The sequence below is a fragment of the Cimex lectularius genome, unplaced genomic scaffold, assembly GCF_000648675.2.
Source record: "Cimex lectularius strain Harlan isolate CLEC.00 unplaced genomic scaffold, Clec_2.1 scaffold4, whole genome shotgun sequence".
Lineage (NCBI taxonomy): Eukaryota > Metazoa > Arthropoda > Insecta > Hemiptera > Cimicidae > Cimex > Cimex lectularius.
Genome location: NW_019392723.1, coordinates 2,134,978 through 2,161,198, shown reverse-complemented (window position 1 = coordinate 2,161,198; position 26,221 = coordinate 2,134,978). Strand labels below are relative to the sequence as shown.

The 26,221-nt window shown below is 32.8% G+C and overlaps 1 protein-coding gene across 1 annotated transcript in view; it reads right to left on the bottom strand.

The window, feature by feature from the left end:
- Nucleotides 1-2,151: 2,151 nt before the first annotated feature.
- LOC106672286 (semaphorin-1A) overlaps nt 2,152-26,221 on the bottom strand; it is a 142,430-nt gene continuing 118,360 nt past the window's right edge. The window contains exons 3-19 of the mRNA XM_014403600.2: nt 23,476-23,572; nt 11,040-11,085; nt 10,921-10,983; nt 10,708-10,815; nt 10,544-10,631; nt 9,018-9,122; nt 8,864-8,952; nt 8,647-8,788; nt 7,566-7,768; nt 7,354-7,499; nt 7,158-7,240; nt 6,870-7,098; nt 6,665-6,807; nt 6,455-6,601; nt 5,037-5,247; nt 4,764-4,977; nt 2,152-4,698 (exon numbers count right to left, since the gene is read on the bottom strand). Coding sequence (XP_014259086.1) covers nt 4,627-4,698; nt 4,764-4,977; nt 5,037-5,247; nt 6,455-6,601; nt 6,665-6,807; nt 6,870-7,098; nt 7,158-7,240; nt 7,354-7,499; nt 7,566-7,768; nt 8,647-8,788; nt 8,864-8,952; nt 9,018-9,122; nt 10,544-10,631; nt 10,708-10,815; nt 10,921-10,983; nt 11,040-11,085; nt 23,476-23,572 — 2,186 coding nt within the window. The 3' untranslated portion in view covers nt 2,152-4,626. The remainder of the gene's footprint in view (nt 4,699-4,763; nt 4,978-5,036; nt 5,248-6,454; nt 6,602-6,664; nt 6,808-6,869; nt 7,099-7,157; nt 7,241-7,353; nt 7,500-7,565; nt 7,769-8,646; nt 8,789-8,863; nt 8,953-9,017; nt 9,123-10,543; nt 10,632-10,707; nt 10,816-10,920; nt 10,984-11,039; nt 11,086-23,475; nt 23,573-26,221) is intronic.

Sequence of the window (26,221 nt, the reverse complement as noted above, 5' to 3'; positions counted from 1 at the left end):
TTTGCTAGGGATCATTTTGTGGTATTTTTATTTTTTAATTTTATTTTATTTATTTTTTTTATAATATTTTTAAATGGTGATATTGGTTCAGTACAAGTTCTAAAATAGATATATGTTTGTAACAAAAGTGCAAGACTGAAGATTTAAAAAACAATTTTGTTCTTTCGAAGTTGGGCTATTTTATTTATACGCACCCACATACAAGCACAGGATATACGCTTGCGTATATGTGTTTGATTGTTCATTTGTTTTTACAAAAATTCAACTTTAAAAAAAACTATTTATGGATAATACCACACACTTTTATTTCTAAGTAAAGCTTAGTATACTCAATTCTAAACTAAATATTGCTTAATTGGATGATAATTGTTTTAACAGTAACAAAAATAAAATGAGACACAAGAGATAATATACAGAAAAACAGAAGACACACGCTTTAGTACAATCAAAATTGTTGTTTTTTTGTTTTGTTTTTTTAACAATCTTTGTACAAAATAACTGTTTTTTTTTTTAATTTTTAAATAAAGAATGACTGATAAATCATTAATTATCCTAATCATTGTATCAATCAATCCCTTCTACAGTATTATTTGGCTTGATTGATAACTAACAATAATTGATTAAATAATTTTGCATTCCTTTTTATCGATTGTTTATTTATTTTTAATATATTATCAAGTGTCTCATTGACAAACTGACGTTTTCTTTAACATAAACAATAATGTCACATGTTATCTTGTCCACTTAATATAGTCTTTATAAACATTATTTATTGACAATTTGTTATACGTTAAATTAGAAAGAATAATGTTTTTGAAGTGATTAGAAGCAAGAAATGGAAACTAATTTCTGCAAATACAATACAGTAAGAATTGTGTATAAATGATTGAATATGGGCCCTTGATGTTTTTTTTTTAATTTTTTAATTATTTTTTTATATAAGTGCTCTTTTATAATATTTGAAATAGTCAAGGTTCAAAATACAAATTTTTAGATTATTATTATACCCAACTTCTTTCTCTCTTAAAAACTATTATGTTTTGTTCTAAAAGTGGAGTGAATTAAATAAATTGTCTACTTTTTAAAAGCCAAAACTAGTTAAAGTGTATATTTCAATTCTAATATCAATGCTAATGTTAGCGAATACAATTCTCCTAACCTATTTTTCAATCTCATTCCACTTCCATATTATAATAATTACAAAAAAACTAGACTATTTAAGATAAAAAACAGTATTTTTGCCGGCACTGAATTTGGAAGAAGCATTACAATATACTTTATTAATAGTACTCACATATACATATTAGTCAATATATTAGTCAATATATTTACAAGTCCTAATTCATACTTATTCTATATCCCTAAGGAGCTTTAAGTGTAACTGAATACAACAAAATCTAAACAATATTTTTTTGAAGTATACCAGTGGGAAGGTAAATAGGTATACTGCAAGATGTAACTGTACATTATTAAAATTGAAAGTAAATTAGCGGAATAACGTGGAAGATTAAACTGAAAGTGTTACACAATCAATTTTTTAAATTAATTTCCTTTAAAATAAATTACCCTCGTTATATTATAAATCACACAGTCTAACTGCACATTTGTTTCTATAAAAAAATCCCCCCCCAACCCCGAATAAAACGATCGTGCAATTCTTAACTTTATCGTGGTAGATGGGCTGTAAAGTGGTTGCATTTCAGTTTTGACAAGAACAGTTTCTTCACTAAGAGACTAGAACATTTACTCAAATATGATTTTGAGTTTGCAAAGGGCGTCTAAATATGAATAAATTCCAGTTCTGAAAATTGACACAGTTAGGACAAATATGTACAAATAGTTTCATTTTTATTTTATATATATATTTAATAAGTGTTGACATTCATACAAATGAGTAATCCTGTAAACGTAAACAGAATATTTTATATAGATTTTTTTTAATGAAAACTTAAAATCCTGCATTNATATTAAAATTTGGTAATATTTTTTCTCTAGTACTTCAAGAAACTACTGAAAAACAAAAATACTGGCAAATTATAGTTTGTATTTATTTTTGTTTTATTTCCTGAATATAGTGCAACATAAACATATAAAAGAACTTTTTTTGATCTACATATATTGTGAGTACAATATAAGGTACATTAGTTTGTACCGTACAATTTTTTTTTTTTTTTTTTAATTTGTTGCAGTCAAACCCTCTCTCAGTATATTAGTAAAAAAGTAATTTTATGTAATTGCTTGATATCATCCCAAGAATATTAGAACCCTAATTCACTTAACATAGTCTGGCACTGTCTGGTTTAACCACTGGAACTATAATTTTTAACACTTTTCCCAAAACTATACACATTTTACTTTTATGGTACTCACTCGCACCGTAAATGTTAATATAATAAATAATGATTTTAAAAAAGTCTGTAAATTAAAATTTATAAATAATAAAATAAACTTTCATAGATATAATAATTTACACAGCTAAATATCAAACTCGCTACCACTTGCTATAATATTTTTACAATTGTTTGTGCCTTATGTGCTGGCAAAATATCACAAGACTTTAAAATAGATATTGGCTATGATATAGTTGAAATATGTAAATATTTTAAATGCAGTGCCCAAATCCCCTTCCATATTTTTAATCAATTAATCAGATTATTTCTATAAAAGAAAGAAAATAATCCAAGGAAGTTTAAAAATTGATATCTCATAGGGTGCATAAATTACAAATATTTGTTTACAAAATTTGCAAAATGCATTAAAAAAAGATTAAAAATAAAAACCAATATGAACTTATCAGTCTTGTTTACCACCTATATATTAAAACCTATACAGATTGAATAATATATTCATATATAGCTAGTAACTATTATTAAATACTATTTGCAAAAAAGTCAACATATCTATAACTGCCCTGTTCATTTATCAGACATAGTCTATGCAAAAAATAAAAAAGAAGAAAAAAAAATCAAAAGCGTCCTATTATACTAATTTTGAATATGTCAGTAGTCACCAGTGCATATCACATGACAGAGAGCTACCAATAAAATAGCACTGTTTCCAAATACTCTAAGTAACAATTATGTAAATATATATTTTTCTATGTTTTTATACATAAATACATACATACACACATACATACATATATGTATATATGCCATATCACTAAAATATTATAAATAGTTTGCTGCTGTTTATATAATTAATGCTCTACTAGTGGACGAGTTGCACACAACAAAAGCACTCATGCAAAAAAAATATAAAGTAATGAAATATATTAACATCAATACTGATCAGGGTTAATGATCTATATACAGAAATGTGCAATCACATGAATGAAAAATTGTTTGTGGTGGAAAAAAACAAAACAAAAAACACTACATTATCCAGTGATCCTACTTTCTTCCAGATTGGATGAGATATACAATCAGTTATGATATAGAATATGAGTCTGTACATATAAGAATTCTATAAATGTATCTAAGGCATCCCCTATGCTGCCATAGAGTACAAAAGCAAATGAAATTTCTAAATTATTTTTAATAATTGTGTATATGTAAAACAACCTGAATTTTAAAAACGTTCAATTTGTTTTTTGCGCAGTGTTCACTTTTTACAAATTTAATTTGAAAGTGGTATGCGCTTAATGTAGCAGCTTTATGTTTACAAATTGTTTTACAGAATGTACAAGCACCTGAGCCAAATTTGTGTACTGTTACAAAATGTTACTGGATAGTATTTTCTTTTTTTTTTTTACTTTTGCATGTATTATTTTTATTTATATTAAAAAAAAGAAATAATAAAAAATCTTTATTTATTGACAGTTCTTTATGGGAGCTTAACAGAACTTCTCCAGAAAGGTTGAATTTACAAGGACTTTACTTATTAAAGGCAAAAATATATTTTTAACAAACTAGAAAATAATTATGATCACAGCATTAATCTTATGTGCATATTCCTGTGTGACTGTATATATTTTTAATTTTTAAACATTTTCAGTAATAATGTTGTTTCATACAAGATAAAATAACAAAGCCGTTAAGGCTTACCACATATTTAGTAACATACTAACTGTCAAATTCAACAAGAAGGCATTGTGACTCACTACTTGCGGTCAGCTGAATTCTAATTCTTCCTTAGAAGGTTGTCTATAAATATACATAGACCTACAACTATCTTATAATATTAAAGCTTAAAGTCGGTCAATTTGAAAAAAAAAAATTTACATACACAATATCATTAATTTTTATACTTGGGATATAATTTATTATATTTTCCTGTTGTCACAAATTGCTTTATGTTTATTATGTACTTTTTTAAAGGACTTCCAATCCAGTATTAAACGGTGTGGAATTGGATTTTACTCATATTTCACAAAAAGGAACTAGCCCATAGTTGCATGTCCATGCTCATTATGAGACAACATTTGGCACTTGACTTATGGTCCGGGGTTCACGCCCTGTAAATATAGCTGCAAGGTTGAGGAGGATGTGGAGGAGTGTGTGGTGGGGATGGGCTTGAGGATGGTGGAGATGGGGAAGAACTGGAGGGTGGGGAGCTGGCCAAGGGGTGCCTACGACTAGCTCGAGCACGCCCAGGCAGACTTCGCCCACCCTCCCCACCTGTCTCTCAGAGGTAAACCTTTTTTACAGAGCGAGTTGTACCAAAACCATCACGGTATCCCATACCAGCGCATTCATTCTACAAAAAACACAATTAATTAGACTTCTGTAATGAGATTGTTTTGTAAATTGAGTTGTAACAACCTTTGCTGTGTCTCGTTGAGATCTTAAAGTCCCAAAATGATCACGGTTCGGTCTGGCATAAGGTGGTTGGTAGTTATCGTTAAACTGGAAGAGGTTTTCATTTTTACGCAATGTAGCTTTAGGAGAATTCATATTTTTATTAGGCGGAACCAATACTGGCTCTGCATAGGTAACTTCTTCTTGTGGTAACAACTTCGGCTCGGTTGGCATTCTCCTGAAAATATTAAAATACACTTTAGTAATTGGACCTTTATAATATATTATAAAACTTACATATTGACATTTTGCCTTTGTTCAAAGTATTCATATTCTGTATCTGGGTAGGGTAAGTTGTCGTCATCGTCTTTATGACATTTACGCCCGCATAAGTAGCCAGACACAAAGCCTACTAATAGTGCAGCTAGAGATGCTGCTACCACGGACATAGCCATAGTTTCTATGGTGTAATGCAACGCAGCACTGTCTGCGGCACTAACTTCTGGTCCTGTAAATTATGTTTTAATAACTTATGATATAACAATAATAACTGTAATGACACTATTATTATATAGAACAATTAGAAAGATAGCAAAGAATTCTTGGTAACAATGATCACCTCAAAATGTCTAATCAGAGAAATTCTGTTTAATTTACACAATATTTAGATTTTTTCCGTCAAATCAATCCTGTTTAACTTTTTAAAGTTCTAAGTACTCTTTTCTAAACTTCGAATTAACCATTTTTAACTTCAAGCTGACTATTTTTAATTTCAAATTAACCCTTTCTCTAAACTATTAAAAAACTAGGATGATATGAAATATACGCATGTAAAGTAAAATACCTCTAATTTTTTTTAAAATATTAACTAACTGACTGTTAGAAGACCATATGAAAATTAATTACAATTAAAATAAAAATATAAGAAATTAAATATAAAACTAAAGCATNTGATGGGGGGAGAGAGAGGGGGAGAAAGAGAGAGATAGAGAGAGGGAGAGGGAGAGAGAGGGGAGAGGGAGAGAGAGAAGGGGAGAGGGAGAGAGAGAGAGGGAGAGATAGAGAAGGGGAGAGGGAGAGATAGAGAGAGGGCGAGAGGGAGAGGGGGAGAAAGAGAGAGGGGGAACGTGAGAGAGATAGAGCGAGGGGGAGAGGGAGAGAGGGGAGAGTGAGAGAGAGGGGGTGTGAGAGAGAGAGAAAGAAGGGGAGAGGGAGAGAGGGAGAGAGAAAATATAAGATGGCTTCATATATTTTTTTGGTCAAATTAACCCTTTCTAACTTCAAGTTAGCCTTTTATAAATTCAAATTAGTATTTTTTTTATAAATGTAGAAATAAACCTTAACTTTAAATTAACAATTTCTTTAAACCATTAAAAATGCTTAGGATTTGGTATTAAGTATAAGCACATAATGAAAAATTGCATTTGAGATTTTTTAATATATAAAATAATTGGTTTCTTAGGCCATATGTAAATTAAGTACCATTAAAATTAAAAGTAATATAAAATTAAATATAAACACAAATGTTCCTTCTAATAATTTGAGATTTATTAAACATACACAATATTAATTTTACAAACAAATTATTTTATATTTTTAAAAAGATATTTTTGACTGGGAGTGTATTTAGATGTAGTAAATTGACAACTATACTTAATAGAATGCCAGTCAAAATAAATATAAACAACTGAAATTTCATTTAACCAAATACAAACCATTATAATGATTATCGTCTTCTTGCATAATGTTAATGACTTCTCCATCGCCAATGTCTTTGCGTTCTACATCAATTTTTTGACTGGGATTGTGCGATGACAAGCCAACGTTCTGTGAAAGAGCATCTTTCCCTTGTACTTTCCCCGCTTCAATAGGAAAAAAAAATTATTAATTACAAATCAATAGTTAAATATCATATTTTTACTAACTGGAGGGGCAAGATGTGTGTATTCCGTGCTGTATGTTTTGGTAAAATACCTTCTCCTCATTCCACCTAGGAGCACCTACAGATTTGCATTTACCACTAAGACGATCCCAAGCGCAATAGGGATCTTGCAGTGCGACACATTCACTGGGATGATTAAAAAAAAATTAACCAACTGTTAAATAGTTTATTGTTGGTAAAAGACAAACCTGCAACCAGAGTTGACTTTGTCGCAACGATGCAGGCGAAGAGAAAGGACTTCAAAATCTGACACAACGATGAGCCTGCCTTCTGGTTGGGCTGCTGTTCGGACAATTTGCAAATTCCTGACACTCACATTTGGGTGAAATACTTGTAGCTCTTCTATTACAACTGGTGTCACTCTTTGAATAGAATCGGCAGATTCAGCATTTACTGTCTTTAAGACTTTTCCATTATCTACAAAAAAATATATATTAATGTAACTCGAGAAGAAGAATAATTGTCATTTCTGGTACCTGTTCCTATAAAAAGTACATCGTAAGATTTCCCTCCAGGTGTTTTTATCTGAGGATCAACTGCTATTTGTGTAAATCTATAACTGAAACAAAACAGGAATTTAAATACATAAATTCTCACTATTGGCTTGAAAAATTCATTTTATTCTTGGCACGTTTGATTTCAAGATCTCAAACAATAAACAATAATACTCACTGAAAAGTTGTTCTAACCAAAATTGGTTGTCTGAAAAAGGAAGGCACAGACTCATCCATTAATGCATGAGTTTTTATAAAATTTAGCGTTAAATCTGGGAGAGTTCTTGAGTCATTTACACATTGCCCTGGTCTAGGATCAGGCACCTGTAAAATCATATATTAAAACAAATTTACAAAAAAGCCATATGAGACGTTTAAATATGTACGTACTTTTACACTTTGCACAGGTAGCCAATTTGAATTGAGTTCAGATTGCTCCTTAAAATTGCCTTCAAAAGTATCTGTAATGTCTTGAAGAGCAAAGGCACAAACAGCAGATCCACCAATACTGTTAATTGGAGTTGTGAATACAGCATACAGAAGATGAGTTGTTACAGATCCGTAAGTCCCTTCTACCAATTCAGTTGTAGATTCTTAAGGGGAAAAATATAAAATAACTTTATTTATAAACTTTATTTATCCTTTTGTAATTGCATACATATAAAATTGTTGCAATTGTGTGTATGAAGTAAATTTTTTAATAATTTATAATTTAATGGCAAATATTATACAATAATTAATGAGTTAATAATTGAGTTAATCAACAAAAAAAAGTATAATATGATTGTGTGCAAGTATATGTATTTTATAGTTTTTCCCATCAAATGAACAATTTTTAACTTCAAATTACAATTTTTAAAAAAATTAAAATTAAAATGAACTCTTTTTAACTTTAAATTAACCTTTTTATTTCAAATTAACCCTTTTGAACTTTAAATAAACTATTTTTAACTTTAGATTTACCTTTTTAATTTCAAATTAACTCCATTTTTTGTCCAAATAAACCTTGCTAATTTCAAATGAACCAGTTTTAACCTTTTCAATAACTTTAACCCATTACCATTAACCTTTTTTTAATTTCAATTGACCCTTTTTAACGCTGACGTATGAAATTAAGCATGTAAATTGAAATACCTGTGATTTTTTTAGTATAAAATAATAGCACTCTTAGAAGACCATAAAAAAATTAACTGAAATTGAAATTAAAAATATAAATGTAAATATAAAAATGGAGGTTTCTTCTTTTAATTTGAGAACTTCTTTAATAGATAATATTTGGGATTTTCAAATTAAATTAAATGAAAAATTAATCACAATTAAAATTGGTGTGTTTGGATAAGGAATGTGGGAAAAAAGTTGATAGATATTCAGGACATTTATTTAATTAAATATTAGAAATGTATATTAAAAATCTAAGTTTATAAGTGGTTAACAGTGATCATTATGAAGTGTGTGTTCATTTAGTACTTACGGATTTCATTGAAGTAAAATGGAAAGTCCCCTTGAACTGAGCAATTTAAACGAGACTTCAGGAAAGATGTCCACCTATTGCGGAACCTATGCGGGCCTCCACGGTCATATTTACACACTCTTGCAACTCTTGAGAACACAGCCTTAATAATAAAATAATATATAATTAAAGTCAAAATTATAAACAGTTATAAACGAGTAGATAAAAGCAAGCTAACCTTTCCACAGTTGATATATTCAACAGCGGTCTCTCGAAAGAAGAAGTACACAAAATCCCCTTGGGTCATGGAATTGACAAAGTTTGGAGCTAATAGGAAAAAAAATATATATTCTTATTTGTGCTTACATAATATTTATAAAAAAAAGATATACCATTTAAGCTCATAGAATCATATTGTTCTGTTTGTAAAGGTTCTCTATAAATAATGGGGTCCATGCCAGAGAAATCAGCCACCGTACCAGTGTAGAGATCCCCATCTAGAAAAATTCATCATTTTTTGAAAATATTTAGTTAGTAGGATAAGTATATAAACTCATATTATGGTTTAATAATTTCTCCATGTTGTGATAAACCATCCATCATATGGTAATCTAATGCTAAATCATCCAGGGAGATAAACCTGAAATTGGGCCTGACAGACCAACACTGGCTATATTTAAGGATCTGTTAATATTAAAGAGAAAGTTGCACAGATTCCACCAGTCAAATCATAGCTTTATGAGAACTTTCAACACAAGATGAAACCAATTTCCCATAACCATGGAGCACTCATAAAAACAGGACTAAGAAGCCTAGAATATGACACCAGTAAAGTAAAGTAAATCCTATCATACAGGAGGACATCTTTTGGGTGTCGCAGATAAGGGGTCAAATCACTTTACAGTACTTTTTTCATATTATTCTCAAATGAAATTCCAAGGGTTAAGCCTGGATGCCAACCCAGAACAACAAGCATGGCAGATAAGAGACGGACAACCTACACTGTGGTCCCCAAAAAAAGTTTGGGACAATTACTGTCATACAGGGAAGCTGAACATCAAAACTCCTTTGGGTGTCATGAACGACTCTTTAAAATACATTTATCATATTATTCGCAAATAAAACCAGAAGGTTAAGCCAGGATTCAGACCCAGAACTGCTAGCCTGGTAAATACGATTCGGATGACCTAACCAAGGTCCCAAAAGAAGGGTCATTCCTATGTCATACAGGGAGTCTTAATGTCAAACTGCCTTAGGGTAAAACACTTTTTTCATGTTATTCTCAAATAAAATCCAGGGGTTATCCAGAATGCTAGGGTACCAGGTCCTCCCCCCCCCCAATACAGTCCTCTAAGACACCAGTCGGGGGAGGGGCGATAGGCAGTAATTGGATCCCTAAAAAAAATTGCAAAATTGGAATCCCTGCGATCCACACTGATCAAAGATGGTGCTCTTCCACCGGCAGGTTACAGAGAAGACCAAAAAAACATACTACAACAGGGCAGGGACTACAACCATCTAGAGTAACACTAAAAAATGCTCTTCTTTCTGCTTTTCTGTCTTCTTGGTCTTGATTACCATGTACCAAATATCCAGTAGCCAAAGGTTTATGAAAAAATGGGAAGAATGTCTAAGCAGATGGAGAGTAACTTGGAGGGACAGCATGCCTCTGGCAGATGCTTGCTTCCATAAATTGTGGATAATATGTCAATCCACTACACTGAAAAATTACATGGTAGACATCAGATAATAATGAATGAATGCAAAGAGGTCCAACTACAAAATTTCCCTGTGCAAAGTTTTTCAGGGTGAAAAAAAAATTAAAAAATCAATCAAATTTTTATATTTAGAAAACTTAACGTTCATAGTAGAGATTTACAATTTTAAATAAAAATAATTATATATAAAATGTATTTACCGACATAAACTGCAGTGCTGTTATGAAGTGGATCATATGGACAGACTGCTTGTCCTGGTTTTTCTCTTATGAGATTATAAGAACCAGCCTGTAAAGAAAAATAAATTAGAAGCATTTTTCAAATTTTCCATTTTTTTAAATATATATATATTTTTTTTACTTACAGCAATCGAGTATTCCCGACACACAGGTTTAAAAGAATTTGTACCGCAAAGAACTAAATTTCCTTGTTCTGTCTTTGCAATTATCCTTATATAATTTTGACAATTGTCCTATAAATAAAAGATTGATAAAAGGTTGTTTAAGTTTAACATTTGGTACGTACTTATCTAAAGCTTAAGAAAAAAAATGTTTGGACATAGGAAATCAAACTTTACCTCATCTTTTCCTTTAACAACACACATTTTCACAGCTTCTTCAGGCGAGTACCAAACCAATCTCTGCAAAATATTTTTTTAAACATATTTAAATAAAGTAAATATCATTGATTACTCACTTGTGCTTCTGAGAAATCAGTTATGCTGACATTGTACACAAGATTTCTGAAATAGATACAACAAAAAAGTTAATCACAATAAAACTCTGAGCCTAAGGACAAACCATTTTTAAAAACCATAATTTTTATTTAAATTCTAGTTAAAAAACGCTAAGGGATATATGTATAGCTTTGTTCCGTCAATTAATCTTTTTTATTTCCAATTAAACATTTTTAACATCAAGTTAACACTTTTTACTTCAAATTAATGTTTTTAATTTCAAATCAACCCTTTTTAACTTCAAATTAACCCTTTTTAATTTAAAATTAACTATTTTTTAATTTCACATTAACCCTTTTTAGCTTCAAACTATTTTAAATTTCAAATTAACTCTTTATTTTCACAATATATCTTAGAGCACAATTATTTTATATTAAAAAATTGGAAATTTACAGGAATTTAATTTTACATGATGCCATTTCTTAATTTTTTAAAATATTTTAAAGAAAGTGTTAGGTTGAAATTAAAAAAAGGGTTTGAGAACTCGAAAAAATTAGGTTCTTATCTCAAATACCACATGGATAATTATTTTTATCAACTACAAATATTTTCTAACTAAAAAATCTGAAATTAACAGAAAAATAATTTGTTTTTATATTTAATGTTATGTAACTTTTAATTTCAGTTTTAATTAATTTTCATGTGGTGTTTTAGATATGAACGCATTTTATATTTACATGTATAGATAAGTTCTTAAAAGTTTTCGGGCTTTGTCCTATCAACTTATCAAGTTCTTCATATTTCATGAACAATTATAAAAATAAAGCAGTTTTTTGTTGATGAAAAATCCAATGTTCTGAAAACTAAAGGTGGAGCAAATGAAGAAGGAGGTCAAACTGGCGAAAATGAGACGGCAAAGCGGGTCAATACTAGCTACCAAACGGCATCGGTATTTCATTTCAATGCGTAGACTCTGACGAAAAACTTCGTTAAATATATTATTCCCTAGAAAGATGGAAGAAAAGAAGGAAAGGAAGAATTTTAACCCTCAACATCCCTTAATTTCCGCCTTATGTGGGAAGGGTGATAAACAATAGAGAGCCATTGAAAAATACATTTCTGCAATCCTTTTTACATTTTAATTCTTTACTAGGGGCCTGCTCCGCCCCTGCTCGCTTCGCTCACCAACCCTTTTTTCCCCTTTTATTTCATTGACCACTCATCCCCTAGCGAAAAAGCTAGCAGGGCGCTAGCTGCCGTGGGTTAGCCCGGGGTTAGCGAGTGGAGCCCCCCCACTAGACGATTTTTGGCAGGATCGCTAGAAATAACTCCAACGCTTCGTTGAAAACAATATTTTCTATGTACGCGGTTGACACACGGGCCAAAGACCGCGCAGGTGCCCCTTGTTCAGAGAAAGGTTGCTCGATGTGTCCCACAAAACAGAGGCGTGTAGGCATGCCCCGGATTTAAGAATGGTTCTTGGACACAATAGCGAGTTGCAGGGTCCCCTGTTCCGCTGTTTAGGGGAATTGGGAATTAATTTATTGTATATAGCCGTCAAAATATGTGTTTTGTGTTTCTGTGTTTTGTCTGAGTGAGTGTATTTATTAGAGTGAATGGGAAGGGGCTGATGGTTGAAGACCATTCCCATCGCTCCTCGAGCTGTGTACGTAACTGTGGCGGATTATTTATAAAAGTACCCTATCGACCCCAATTAGATTAGTTTTTTATTGTATGCAGGTCGATAGAGGAATATTGAGTACTCCATCACCAAATAGAATGAATTCAATGTATATACGTGTGAATGTATTTATTTGCGTGAATGCGTACTGAATGTGTGTTGTAATATTTCGCATGCGCTCGGGGCAGAAATGAGCAAGTTGTGAAATGTTCCATTAAAAAAAACTGCATTTTTTTTAAATTTGCATTATATTTTAATCCCTATCTTTGTCTTGCACCTTATAGAGGTGAAGTGCGAAATGGTGAAAATAAAAAAGACTAGTAGAGTAGTACAATTGCCTGCTAGTTCCGGTTCCAGCAGCATTGGTTTATAATTGGACATGTGGATTGTCTTACAATAAGTTAAGAACTCGAGTTTGTTTCATCTTCTTGAAATAAACTACAAAAATCTAGTGTCCTGTTCTGATGCTACTCGACGAAAATGGTGTAATTGTATGAGCAAAACTACGAAATAAATTGTTAGTTAAATTTTATAAGTAAAACCGTGTAATAAATTGTTAGTTATATTCATTATATCAAAAAATGGTATTCCGGTGTTTTGATCAGTTTTCTACCAAACCATTAAAATTAATTTTTTTAAAATAAAAACTAATGAATTTTTGATCTCGGTTAATTTGGTTTATATTAAAATAAGTATGTTGTAATTAATAAAACGACAATAATAGTTTGAATAAAAATATGAGTGTCTGGTTCTTTTGTCTTCGCCTGTACTCGATGCTACCTGATGAAAATCTGGACAGTGGGGATCGCAGAGAGTAGAGTAGGGTAGCGTTGCATGGCATCGGGCAGATGTCCACTGGGGTAATACAACCTTATGGAAAAATTTACTTTGGATTTGCGTCAATTAAAGAAGAGCCATTTCGAATATAAGCAGTGGCACTGCCCTACTGACTTCAGACTTTCAAAGTCATCAGACTCTTCTCTCCGACGAGTCCGCAATTTACATTTCGACACTCGTCTAGCCTACGTGTTCTCGCCAATCAGTAATGGAACACCGACACGACGCAAGGGTACTCGCGGCATCAGCCTCGACTTCGCCTTCTCAACACAGCCGTCTTGGCTACTGGCCAAATGCTGCACTCGGCTACCTGCTGCACCAGAATCCCTTCAACCGCTGCAGAACCGACTCACGGCCCCGGACCTGAGCCAACGCTTCTCTCAGTCATGGACCTCTACCAACGGCACACAAACGGCCACGATTCATCGTCTCAACGCTACAAGACAACCTGCCCTTCTCAGATCCACCAGCTACTAAATAGTAAACAGAGAAATGTCTCAACCTATTTGGCATCATTTCTGAAGCAACATCGCTCATCATTTTGAACATATAATTTTCCGATTCGCACAGTCCCACTCTCGCTGCTTGTTAATAAGTACAATATTCCTTTTATCGTGCGCAATTCATCCAAACTTGTAATAGCTTTTGCGTCTCTAAGGAATAGTTTCAGACGAAAACGTTCGACATCTCTCTCTCTCTTTCGGTGAAACGATGTTCAGTCGTGCTAAAACTTTATAATTGTTTTTACGTACTTGCTATTTCATTTTTTTTTTTTTTTTAATATTTGGGGGGGGATCGTGAAAAAAAGGCCAGAGGCGACGGTGGGAAGCGAACCCACGACCGCGGCGTCTATGAGCCGAGAGTCACTCACGCTAACCAATCGGCTACCGCGGTCCCCAAAACGTAAATTGCCGAGCATTCTTATCTGTTTCATTTCATTTAAAATAAGCTAATAGTTTTGTTTTTGCTCACTCTACGCCAACGCTTCATGTTCCTTTCCCTCTGTAAATGTAATATGATTTTGCCCTGGGGCAAATGAACTTAATTCAACGTTGTGTGACCGTACATGCATTGGTAATTTCATTAAGTGCAACGCACTTTACATTGCACTTCGTATATAAAATATATGTACTATCATCTTTACTAACGGTGACGCTCTATCATGACCTTTACGATAGGTGATAGGTTATATATTTGTAAATGTATTTGATACTCATTACAGAAGCACAAAACTCAACATAAATCTGACAGTCAAATGTAAGGTGCAATCATCGAATTGTCTGCGTAAACCGTTTGTGCTCCTTTTTTCCCATTATATGTGTTACAGTCAAAACGGTTGTCTCTTCGTTTGTACGGTGGAAAACCAGGTTTTGTCATATCGGTAGCTTCTATAATTGATTTTGGAAACTTTTTCGAACAGATGTGTCTTCATCCCAACACTGTTTAACGTGAGGACCACGCTTTATCACTTTAAACCATAATGAAGGGTCAGATTCTTTATTCGGAATTTCCTACTAACTAGGGAACTAGTAGATGCATATACGGTAATCCTCTCTTTTGAAACTCAAATTGTATGTACGCATGGACCTCTCCAAATTTCCAATGATTTCAATAACGTCAGACACTTTTGATAAAACAAACGGCAAACAAATGTAGGAATGTCTGAAACAGTTGTGCCAGGGGGGAATGAATTGTGTTCTTTTTATTTCTGGCCAATTGGGACAGCACGTCATGGTATGGACAAATCAGGACGACCGATCTAACGGGAAATGGACATCGCATCCATGCTATAAGTGTTGCAATTTAATTTACAAATTTCAAAATAAGCTTATTTTCCGCAAAAAAAGTTCCTTTTTCCAACGATGTATACTATGACATGGTTTCTTAAAGTTTAAACTGAGAAAATAGCGAGAGAAGTGAAAGATGAAAAATTCTATTAAAACGTTACTTGTACTCGTCCCCCTATTTTCTCTTTTTACACCATTAAAATCGTATAGGTCCTTCTCTGTCAGATTTCAGCCAAAACCTTTTTAATATTATAGAAAGATAATTTATTTTTGCTTTGTCCCAATAATTATTCCTAGGAAAAAAAATGAATTACCGAAAATACACTGCTCAAAAATAAATAGGGATATTCACGTAGAGAAAGGTTGCACGATGTGTCCCACATACTGGAAACATGTCATGCCTTGGCTCCCTACAGGGAGCGTGCAGGCATGCCATCCAATCTGATAATGGTACTCGAGCACGGCAGCGGGTTTCTGGATCCTCTGTTCCGCTTTTTAGGGGAAATTGGGTTTTTTTACTGTATATAATACATCTTATGTGTTGTGTGTCTGTATATTTTGTCTGAGTGCATGTACTTTTTAGCGTGAATGGCGAGGGGTGAGGGTGAAATATAACGTCATCATCACCCCTCGAACTTTGAGATCGTGTGGGTGTGTGTTCGGGGTCGATGGCGGAATATTTACAAAAGTACTCCATCGACCCTAATCTAGACTAGTTTGAATAAAGGTCGGTGGAGGAATAATCCACCGACCAAACGGAATGAGTGTACTGTATGGATGTATTTATGTGTATGAATGTATTTATTTGTATGAATGTAGACTTAGTTGGGGGCTAAAATAACCTAGATGTCGGAAGCCACAATTTAAAAAAAAATATTTGTAATTTATTCTTATTATCTTATTCTAACCATTCGTTTGTGAGAAGTTGGCCATTGCATTGTAGCCCCTTCGAGACGACCTGCATCAACAGCCAGCCACCAAGCAACTAATGAGAATATGGTGCAGCGAGTGATGGCAGGCGCCCAAGATTCTACCGAGAACAGGCGATGCGTACTATGCCCCAGTTCGTGCTCCTTTCAGTGCAGTTTGCGGAGGCGGTGAAATAGTCTGAGCTGGGTATTACACTGGAAGACGAACTGGACTCCTTGTTGTTGAAGGCAACCTCACCGCAGTCCGTTAAGTCCAAGAAATTATCGAGGAATACATCCCTCAAAACAGGGATCTCATTAGCAGGGATTTTCGATTTCTGTATGACAATGCCAGACCTGATAGAGGCCAGTGTTGAGCAAAAATTAGTCATGTCTAATGATTAATGATTGATCACTCAGACCGTTAGTCATGATTGGTAGTAAGTGACTAATTTAGTCATTAGTCGCCATATGTGATTGATGGCTAAATTAGTCATGACTAGTAATTAAATACGAGGCATGACTAGTAACAATATAGTTAGTCATGACTAAATTTCGATAAATCATGTACAAATGGGTGCTCAAAAAATGAAAAATACACTTCATCACTTTTAAAAAATTTTCTAACAGAAATTTATTTCATCAAAACGAAAATCCTTCAACACCTTATTTAACAAAAATCAATCTTCCAATTATAAGTAAAACTCCGTCGTTATGAAAAGCCAAAAAATAATGATAATGATAATAATAAAATAAAATAAAAAAATCCTAGAACAAGCTACGCTTTGAAAAGTAAATATGTTTACATAACCGATCAATGGAAAAAATATTTCTTTGAATTAAAATTTATTCCACTTAAAAGGAGAGATTTCTATATTATTTGGAAAATACACCATTTAGGGGTCTTGATTATAGTAAAATAGACATGTAGAATAATTATGTAACTTTGGTTTTCGTTTATGATAACAAGTTTTGAAGGTTGGCCTTGAGCATTACTCTCATCTCAAAATTTTTATCCGGAGTCGGTTGGATTTTGGTAAGTTGGTCATTGTAGCCAGAGTTGGGCAAAATCAAACTAATTCAATCATGATTAAGAATTTTGATTGACGTTTAATCATGATTGAATTAGTCATGAGTAAATTAATCATTATATGATTTAGTCATACCTCATGATTGAATTAATTATGATTAAATCATATAATGATTAATTTACTCATGACTAATTCAATCATGATTAAACGTCAATCAAAATTCTTAATCCTGATTGAATTAGATTGATTTTGCCCAACTCTGATAGAGGCAAAGTTGTTCATCAATGTTTAGAAAACCTGGGAATTTCCCATCTGCCCCTTCCCCCAGACCTCAATACCATTGAGCATATGTGAGATGCGTTGCGGAGAAGGCTTTTCGATCACCATGCAACAACTGAGTGCAGCGTAGCAACATCTATGGTTCGAGTCAAATGCCTTATGAAATTGGTGACAACCTTATTAACAGTATGCCTAAAAGGTGCTAACAGAGGATATTATACACGGTATTCATTGTTTAAACAAATTATTGTCTCCAGTAAACAAAATTATGGAATTAAAACCTTTTATTTTGTTATTTTTCAGAATCCCTTAATTAAATTTCCCTTCAATAAAAACATATTATTTTTTATAAATTTTAATGCTATTTATAATAAAAATAAATTAGGAATGCCAGGGAAAGTAATACTACAAAACTCAATATCCCTATTCATTTTTGAGCAGTTTAGTTCTGGTACGTTTGGAAAGAGGAACAGAATTACTGATTGGTGTTCACAAAAATCCGATATCAAATTTTTTAATGTTGGCGAGTGCTTGGCAACCCAGGTTGTTTGTCGAGAAATGTTTGAGCGAGAAAGTATTTTCAGAAAAAAAAAATTTTATTTTTCAAAATAAGTTGAACAAGCCGAGATCCCAAACTTGCGGGATTGTGGCTGCTTTTCGACCATAGCCATTACCGCATGTTTCCATTTATTTGGAAAGTGCCCAAAAAGTAGGATCCGAGGATCCGGTTAATGACTGTGGCTTAGACTCCTTTCGTATGGCCTCTTGGTTACCAGGATAAAATTTATAATCCTGCACTTGAAATAGTAGTTGGGTTAGTTTTTATTGCCAAACATGTTCTTTCAGCATAACTTTTAAAAAACAGAAATTTGTACTTTTGAGCTTTTAGGTTTATGTGAAACCAGATGTGCTCGAAAAATACGAAAATTCCAGGATGTTGCGATTTTTTACTAGGAATGTCCTTGTAAACTGGGCAATTTGCATTGTTTGGTAATTATTTTGACATCTTCCCTCCTATCTAAGCCAAAAATATTGAATTTATAATCACTCTTACAAAAGGACTGTCCAAGAAGCGATTCAAAATCACCAAGAATCAATGTGAACATTGGAGTGATGGATGTTTGTATAATAAGAGGAATAATCCTTTTTTGCGACTTTAAATTAACCTTTTTGTTCCAAATTGATCATTTGTTATTTCAATTTAACTCTCTCTTTAATGCATTAAAAAACTAGAGATGGTATGAAATATGAGCATTTAAAGTAAAATTCCTGCACATTTGCAATTTTTTAACATAAAATAATTGGGCTCAAAATTCGATTAAAATTAAAAATTAAAAAATATTACTTCTATTAATTTCATATTTTTTTAAACATACAATAATTACCCTAGAAACTAATTATTTTACATTAAAAAAAATCGGATTGTCATGAACCTAGAATCATTTTTTATCTCTAATATTATATAACTCTTTATTTTAATTAATTTCAATGTGGTAGAATACATAAGAAATACCTTTACATTTAAAAAACACTCAAAAGAAGAACCCTTTATTTTTATATTTAATTTTATATAGTTTTAATTGTAATTAATTTTCGTATATTTTATATAGGTGCCCAGTACATATTTATTAAAAAATCTAGTATTAATAATAGAAGAATAATTTATTTTTATATTTAGTTGTATATAACTGTTAATTGTAATTATAATTAATTTTCATATGGTTTTTAGGTTATTAGTGTTTAAATAAATGGTTAATTTTAAATTAAAAAGGCTAATTTGAAGTTAAAAAGAGTTAATTTGACGGACTACAAGAAAATTACTTTACTCGCTACCTCGTAATTTTTAAAACTAAAGAAATAACTTGCAATTAATAAGGGTTAATTTGAGGTTAAAAAGAGTTAATATCAAGTTGATATGAAATGAAATTACAAAACTTTTAGCTACAATTATATAAAAATAATGTTTTAAATTTTTGTTTTCACTTTTGTATGGTAGCATAGGTTCTTAACGTTCCTTGTAACTATAATAAAAATTGACGTTATAACGCAAGGAAAAAAGGAAACATTAAAAACAGAATTTATTAATAATTTTGGAGGGCACTCACAAGTATGTACAACCAAATCTAATTTCGTTATAGAACTACATTTCTATTTGATTTATTTGCAATATTTCTATATACATAATTTATTTAGAAATCGTGAGATGCGGTCTGGTGTGATGTAGGTTTCAGAAAAACATTTTCTTTATCGCGCCAACGTTTCGATCTTTATTGAGATCATCTTCAGTGCCTGGGATTTATAAACATTGTTTACATATTACAATTACATTTTGGATGTGGAAAAGTGAATTTATACAATGCAAAATATATTTTATATATGTTAAACACAAAATAGCAAAATCTCACTGGCACTCTCGACACGACAAACAAGAATGGCACAATTACACAGAAGACAAACACTTTGAGTGAGTAGAAATACTTTGATTGAATATATAAAAAATATATTTTGCATTGTAAGTAAATTCACTTTTCCACATCCAAAAGTAATTGTTATATGTAAACAATGTTTGTAAATCCCAGACCCTGAAGATGATCTCAATAAAGGTCGAAACGTTGGCACGATAAAGAAAATGTTTTTCTGAAACCTACATCACACCAGACCGTATCTCACGATTTCTAAATAAAAATCGATTAACGGTCACTAATCACCACACATATGTACATAATGTCGTTTCTTCGATTTTTTTTTTTTAACTACGAAGATTGAAATTTTCCAAAACACTATTTGTCACTCTTACAAATTGTTCAAATGCGTTTCGAATCAATTGGGGTTTTCAATAAATAATTATTTTCGTCGGAAAAGGAAAGCTCATCGACTTATCATTTTGATATTTTTTTTTATTAGCAATTTTGCCGATATCATCAAAGCTATTTTCGTTTTGTCAGTCGCAATTTCTACACTGGTGAGCAAAATCCTGTTCGTAAGACGAATAAATAGCTCATAATCAGCGTAATCGGGGATTAGCTAATCGCTGGAATAAAAACACTGACTGTTCGCTGTAGACGTTTCTGAAACCATCCGCAACCATTTCAATTAAAACACAGTTTATCGATCCTACCATTAGCGCTCTTCAAACATTTCAGGTTATTGCATATATATTTTTTTAAATGTTGTTCGTCTCTTCAATTTTTATGAGACCTTAATGACCTTAATTAAGGTACAATGAAATTCCGCAACCCTTTAATTAGAAAACCAATTAGGTTTGGTAGATACCTAATTCGGAACGGTATACCAATTTACGAAAACATGTCAGTGATTTGAACTAAAAACAATTTGAACAACTCGGTTCGAACGTAGTAGCAGGGACAGACAATAAAGGAATCAGACTGATAAATATAAACAGAAGACTATTACAATCCCCGATAATAAAAATAAATTTAAATTTTTTAAACAATTGAACCAAAGGAAGGTGAACGGAAATATTAGATTTTTGAGAAAAAAAGCTGATTATTATTAATTATCCGCTAGAGTTCGTGGTCCGATTGACCAAATAACTTTTGTCAATTAATTAATCTTTACGTAAGGTATTGGCTGCGATAAAAAAGTCAGTGTCACGAGCGGGATTCGAACCCACGACTTTCGGTCTAAATACGCCGCTGCTCTACCACTTGAGCTATCGTGACTTCGACCCATTCGGACACCAACTTCCCATCTGAATCGAATGAATTGAAAAATGGCAAAACAGGAGGGAAAGTTCGAAAGGTGAGGTTGACATGGTGTCCGAGTGGATAATAATTTAAAAAAAATTATTAATTATTATTCCCGAATTTTCCATAGAAATTCGAATGATCTTTTGCTTTGAAGCTAAACGCATCTTAACATTTATCAGTTCTATATACGTTTTATCTCGACAGAAATTAAACTGGGCACTCTCAACACGACACGCAAGAATGGCACAATTACGTAGAAAACAAACACTTTGAGCGCTGAAGATGATCTCAATAGAGATCGAAACGTTGGCACGATAAAAAAATGTTTTTCTGAAACCTACGTCACACCAGACCGTATCTCACGATTTCCGAATATTCATGGACAAACGGTCACTAATCACCACACATTTGTACACGAGAAGAACGAAGAACATGGGATTCTATGAACAAATTTCAACTAAATATGGACACGAAGCAAAAAGTATTCTGAAGGACATCGCCAACAATGAGAAGAAACTCGCATCGGCTATGAATCAGAGAACCTTTTTGTTGATATGCAGACAACACAAGGTATTTCCTACTCACATCAAAAACAATTTTAACTTCTCAAATGTCACACTAACACAACCCAACACCAGAATTAACGACATACAAGCCACAATAAATTTCAAAAGAAACATTTTAAACATAGAAATCACCACGAGCATCAAAAACATTAAGACATTAACACGAAAATAACAACAATTAAAACTCAGTACCGCCAACATAATACCTACAGGCATTTTAATTTTTTTTACAAACATCAAAAAGATGCATATAATTTCCACTTTGACCAAATTAAAAACAAAAACACCAAAAAATTGAACAAATTATTCAACAAACAAACACCTGTTAACACAAACAAATGGTTTCCAGACCTAACAAAAACTAACATTCCTCGAGAAATCCAGAACTTCCTATCACTTGGTCCCAAACATTCCATTTCTTACAACAAAAGGGCACTCTCAACACGACACGAAGGAATGGCACAATTACGCAGTAAACAAACACTTTGAGCCCTGAAGATGATCTGAATAAAGATCGAAACGTCGCACGATAAAGAAAATGTTTTTTCTGAAACCTACGTCACACCAGACCGCATCTCACGATTTCCGAATAATCACAGAAAATTAAAATTGCAAACAGTAGGTTGCCTACAATGTAAATTAGTGAAGATCACCACAGTCAACTATTGGTATTACTGAAGCAGGAAATCGACAATTTTTGTATATCTGATCCGGATCTTTGATTTATTTAAAAATCGTATTATTTGATCGAGTGTTTTTTTTATTTGTAACCCTAGTACATATTACAAATCTGATCACAGTTAGATTTTTCACACTGTCACAGAACTAACACTTAATGCCAGGCGCTGCACCCAGATGGGTATGAGTAACCAGACAATACTGGCACTCAGTCTAAGGGATTACGGGGCAAGGAGGTCTCGAGGCCATCGTTGATTAAGGCAACGTGCCGGGTTCTCGGGATAGGAATGTGAAGAGAATGCAATTGGTGTGAAATTTTTGGAATCGGGAACGGATCGTTGGCAAAAGGATTGTGGAGGTCGTTGTGGTTAGTGACGTAGTAAGGAGCTTTGACGATTCAATTGGAGGATTGGATGCGTTTGATGATGGAAGGCTTGGCAGAACCTCAGTTCCATATGTCCAAAGTGGTCGCAGTAAAACCTTGTGTAAGGTCAAGACAGTAGTTGTCAAAGTCTTCTGCAAGTTGATTACCTTTTAAGTCTTGTGTGGGGATTGCACGTCTGTTTGCTGTCTACATTTCAAGGGAAGTCGGTATCTCTTTATTGTTGATGTACAGCGAAGGGCAATAGTTTCTTCAATGTGAACGTACACTAAGTACATTTTTTCATTCAGTATTGCCTCCAACTTTTTGGACCTGTCTACGATAAGTTCAAGCTGGTCTTGGTTAGGCAGGATTTCAGGAGATGGAATGGGTAGAAAGCGTTTAAGTTTATAAAGCATGCTAGGATGCCTGATCCAATCAAAAGGATGTGCTACTTCTAGGAACTCACCCAAGAAATACACTTTGTGCTCTAGAGCAACTTCGTATCTACTCAATAAATTCCAAAAATATTCCGTTTCTCTAACCATTGCAAGGCAAATTGGAAATAAAGAAAACTAAAACAGTAAAAAAGTAAAATTATGCCTAGTGTTAGCTTACCTTGCTCCGATGAGAATAAAGTTGCCGTCTTTGAGAATCAACCTGAAATAGTCGATGTTGGTGTTGTTTCCGGTGAACCTGTCCACATCGTCAAAACCTGAAACGGAAGATAATAAATTATTACACGGCTGAAAAAACAACGACGATCAAATTAGCAAAACTAGCATTTGATAAGATATACGATGTTTTAAATATGAACATTATTTACGTCAGTTCTGATGGATAACGGTTCTCGAAGTCAACACGGTGACAGTCTCTCTGTCCTCAATTACAGAGCTTGGCAGTGTTGGGACTGACAATGAAACTATTTTCGAAGAAATATGATTTGTAGACATCTTTAAGATAGTATTGCCCTGATGATGACCTTAAAATAGGTCGAAAGCTCGGCAGATAACAATTTAATTTGTTTTTTCATTCAGATAATTCTTTAAATGTCCTGTCCAGAAGTTAAGTAAACAGTTCCTTCGAGGGGACAAGCATGACCCACTGGATCATGAAGGTCCAGGGAAGATGACTAATGAAACCCGGTAAATATTATTGCAACAGGTAAAATTTTATTAGTTGTACTAAAGTAATTCTCCCGATAGAGAACCGCTAAGTTGGGTGTCGCGGACGAGGGGTCACTTTACAATACCTACTACTATTACTTACTTTTATCAAATAATTCTAGAATTAAAATTCCAAGAATCGGCACTCGGGCACTACTGGGTCTGTCTTCACTCGCGGGTTTTTTTGTTTGAGTTATTCTTTCGGCATTACGCCATCTTCAGTGAAAAACGTTTTTAGAGAGAGAGCTTTTCACTGAAGATGGCGTAATGCCGAAACGCGTTTGAATAACTCAAACAAAAAAACCCGCGAGTGAAGACAGACCCAGTAGTGCCCGAGTGCCGGTTCACTTTTTTCGATTCTTGTGAAGTCAAGTTTCTTACATATAGTCTTGATTTCATTTAAATTAAATATAAAAACAAATGATTCTTCTATTAATTCGAGTTTGAGATTGAGGGAAAGGAGATTTTTTAAAATGCAAAATAAACTTTATACTGGGTGTATTCGGATCAGTGTGTAATTCTTAAATGTCATTTATAACAAGACAAATGTAAAATTGATCAAAAATCCGGAATTTTCGGAAGAATTCAAAAATTTGCCTCTCTTTTACAAATACCCTTAGAGACTGTCGAATCCCACAAAAATTTCTTTATTTAATAATCTTTCTAATGATGTATGCATTACTGTGATTGATACTTCTTTGGGAGGAGAAACCGAACTTCAAAGGGGAAGAAACGTGGTCTCGTTTGATGGAAGGGGTTGGAAGTAGTTTATCATTTAATATTCCTTTCCTTTAATTTTAAGGTGGTATTTTAAATAAAAACCAATTTTATGTATTTTTTAAATGCTCAAATCAAATGATTTAATTGTAATTAATTTACATATTGTCTCCTAAGAGCCCAATTATTTTATATTTTATAAAAATACGCATATATACAAGAATTTTACTTTATATGCTTATATTTCATACTGTCCCTCCGGTTTTTTAATGCTTTAAAGAAATGGGTTTATTTGAAGTTAAAAAGGGTTATTTTGAAAAAAAAAATTAACATCAAGTTAAAAAGGAAAAAAGAAAAGCAGGGGAACTAATACGACAGTTCCAAAGAATCGCATGCCCTAAAAAATATTCAAATTAAAAGAATAATCCTTCGCATTTTTTTTTTTTTTACTTAATTCATATAATTTTTATTAAACTTTATGTAAGGCGTTGGTTGAAATGAAAAATTTGGTGTCACGTGAGGGATTCGAACCCACAACCTTCCATATAATTTTTTATCTTTCAACACAATAGACAAGAATGACACATCTACGCGGAAAACAAACACTTTGAGCCCTGAAGATGATCTCAATAAAGATCGAAACGTTGGCACGATAAAGAAACTGTTTTTCTAAAACCTACGTCACACGAGACCGCACCTCACGATCACCTAATAATAATTTTTTATTTTAATTAATTTTTATAGTCTTCTAAGAGCCAAATTATTTTACATTAAAGAAATATTTTATTTTACAATACAATGTTTATATTTCATACTATCTCCTGATTTTTTAATACTTTAATGAAAAGGGCAATTTGAAATTAAAAAGGGTTCATTTAAAGTTTAAAAAAGCTTAACTTGATATCGAAAAAGGTTAATTTGAAATTTAAAGATAGATTTTAATGAGTGAATGCAATTTATTAGCGTGACTGGAGGGTTTTAGCCCCAATTACCCCGAAGAATATGGAGTAATCTGGGGTAGGGTGAATGTTATCCGAACTATCATGTCTTATCTCACTTCCATTTCGTTTATTTATTTTTTTTACGAGGGTTCGCAACAGCAGAAGTCATATAAACCCTCAGGGTGCCGGTGTTTTTGAAAAAAATCCCGTTGTATGTCGGGTTCGAATGCAGGGCTGCTGGATTCGAACACGGGACCTTTACCTTACAGTGAACGCCGTGTCAACGCTTAAACCATTGCGGCCACCGACACCCCCTTCGTTTATTTATTATTTTATCTATAATTCATGAGGATGTGAGGCACAGAAAGGCTAGCAATACGAGAAAAAAAAGAGAATGGATTACCATCCTAACTGGTCTAATTATTATAATTTGGCTGGAGAAGAAGAAATTTATTAGCAGGATTCAAACGTGGGAAAGAGAAGAACAGAAAAGCCAAGAACCAAAAGATAAATACCGATTTTATATATTGTTTAATACTC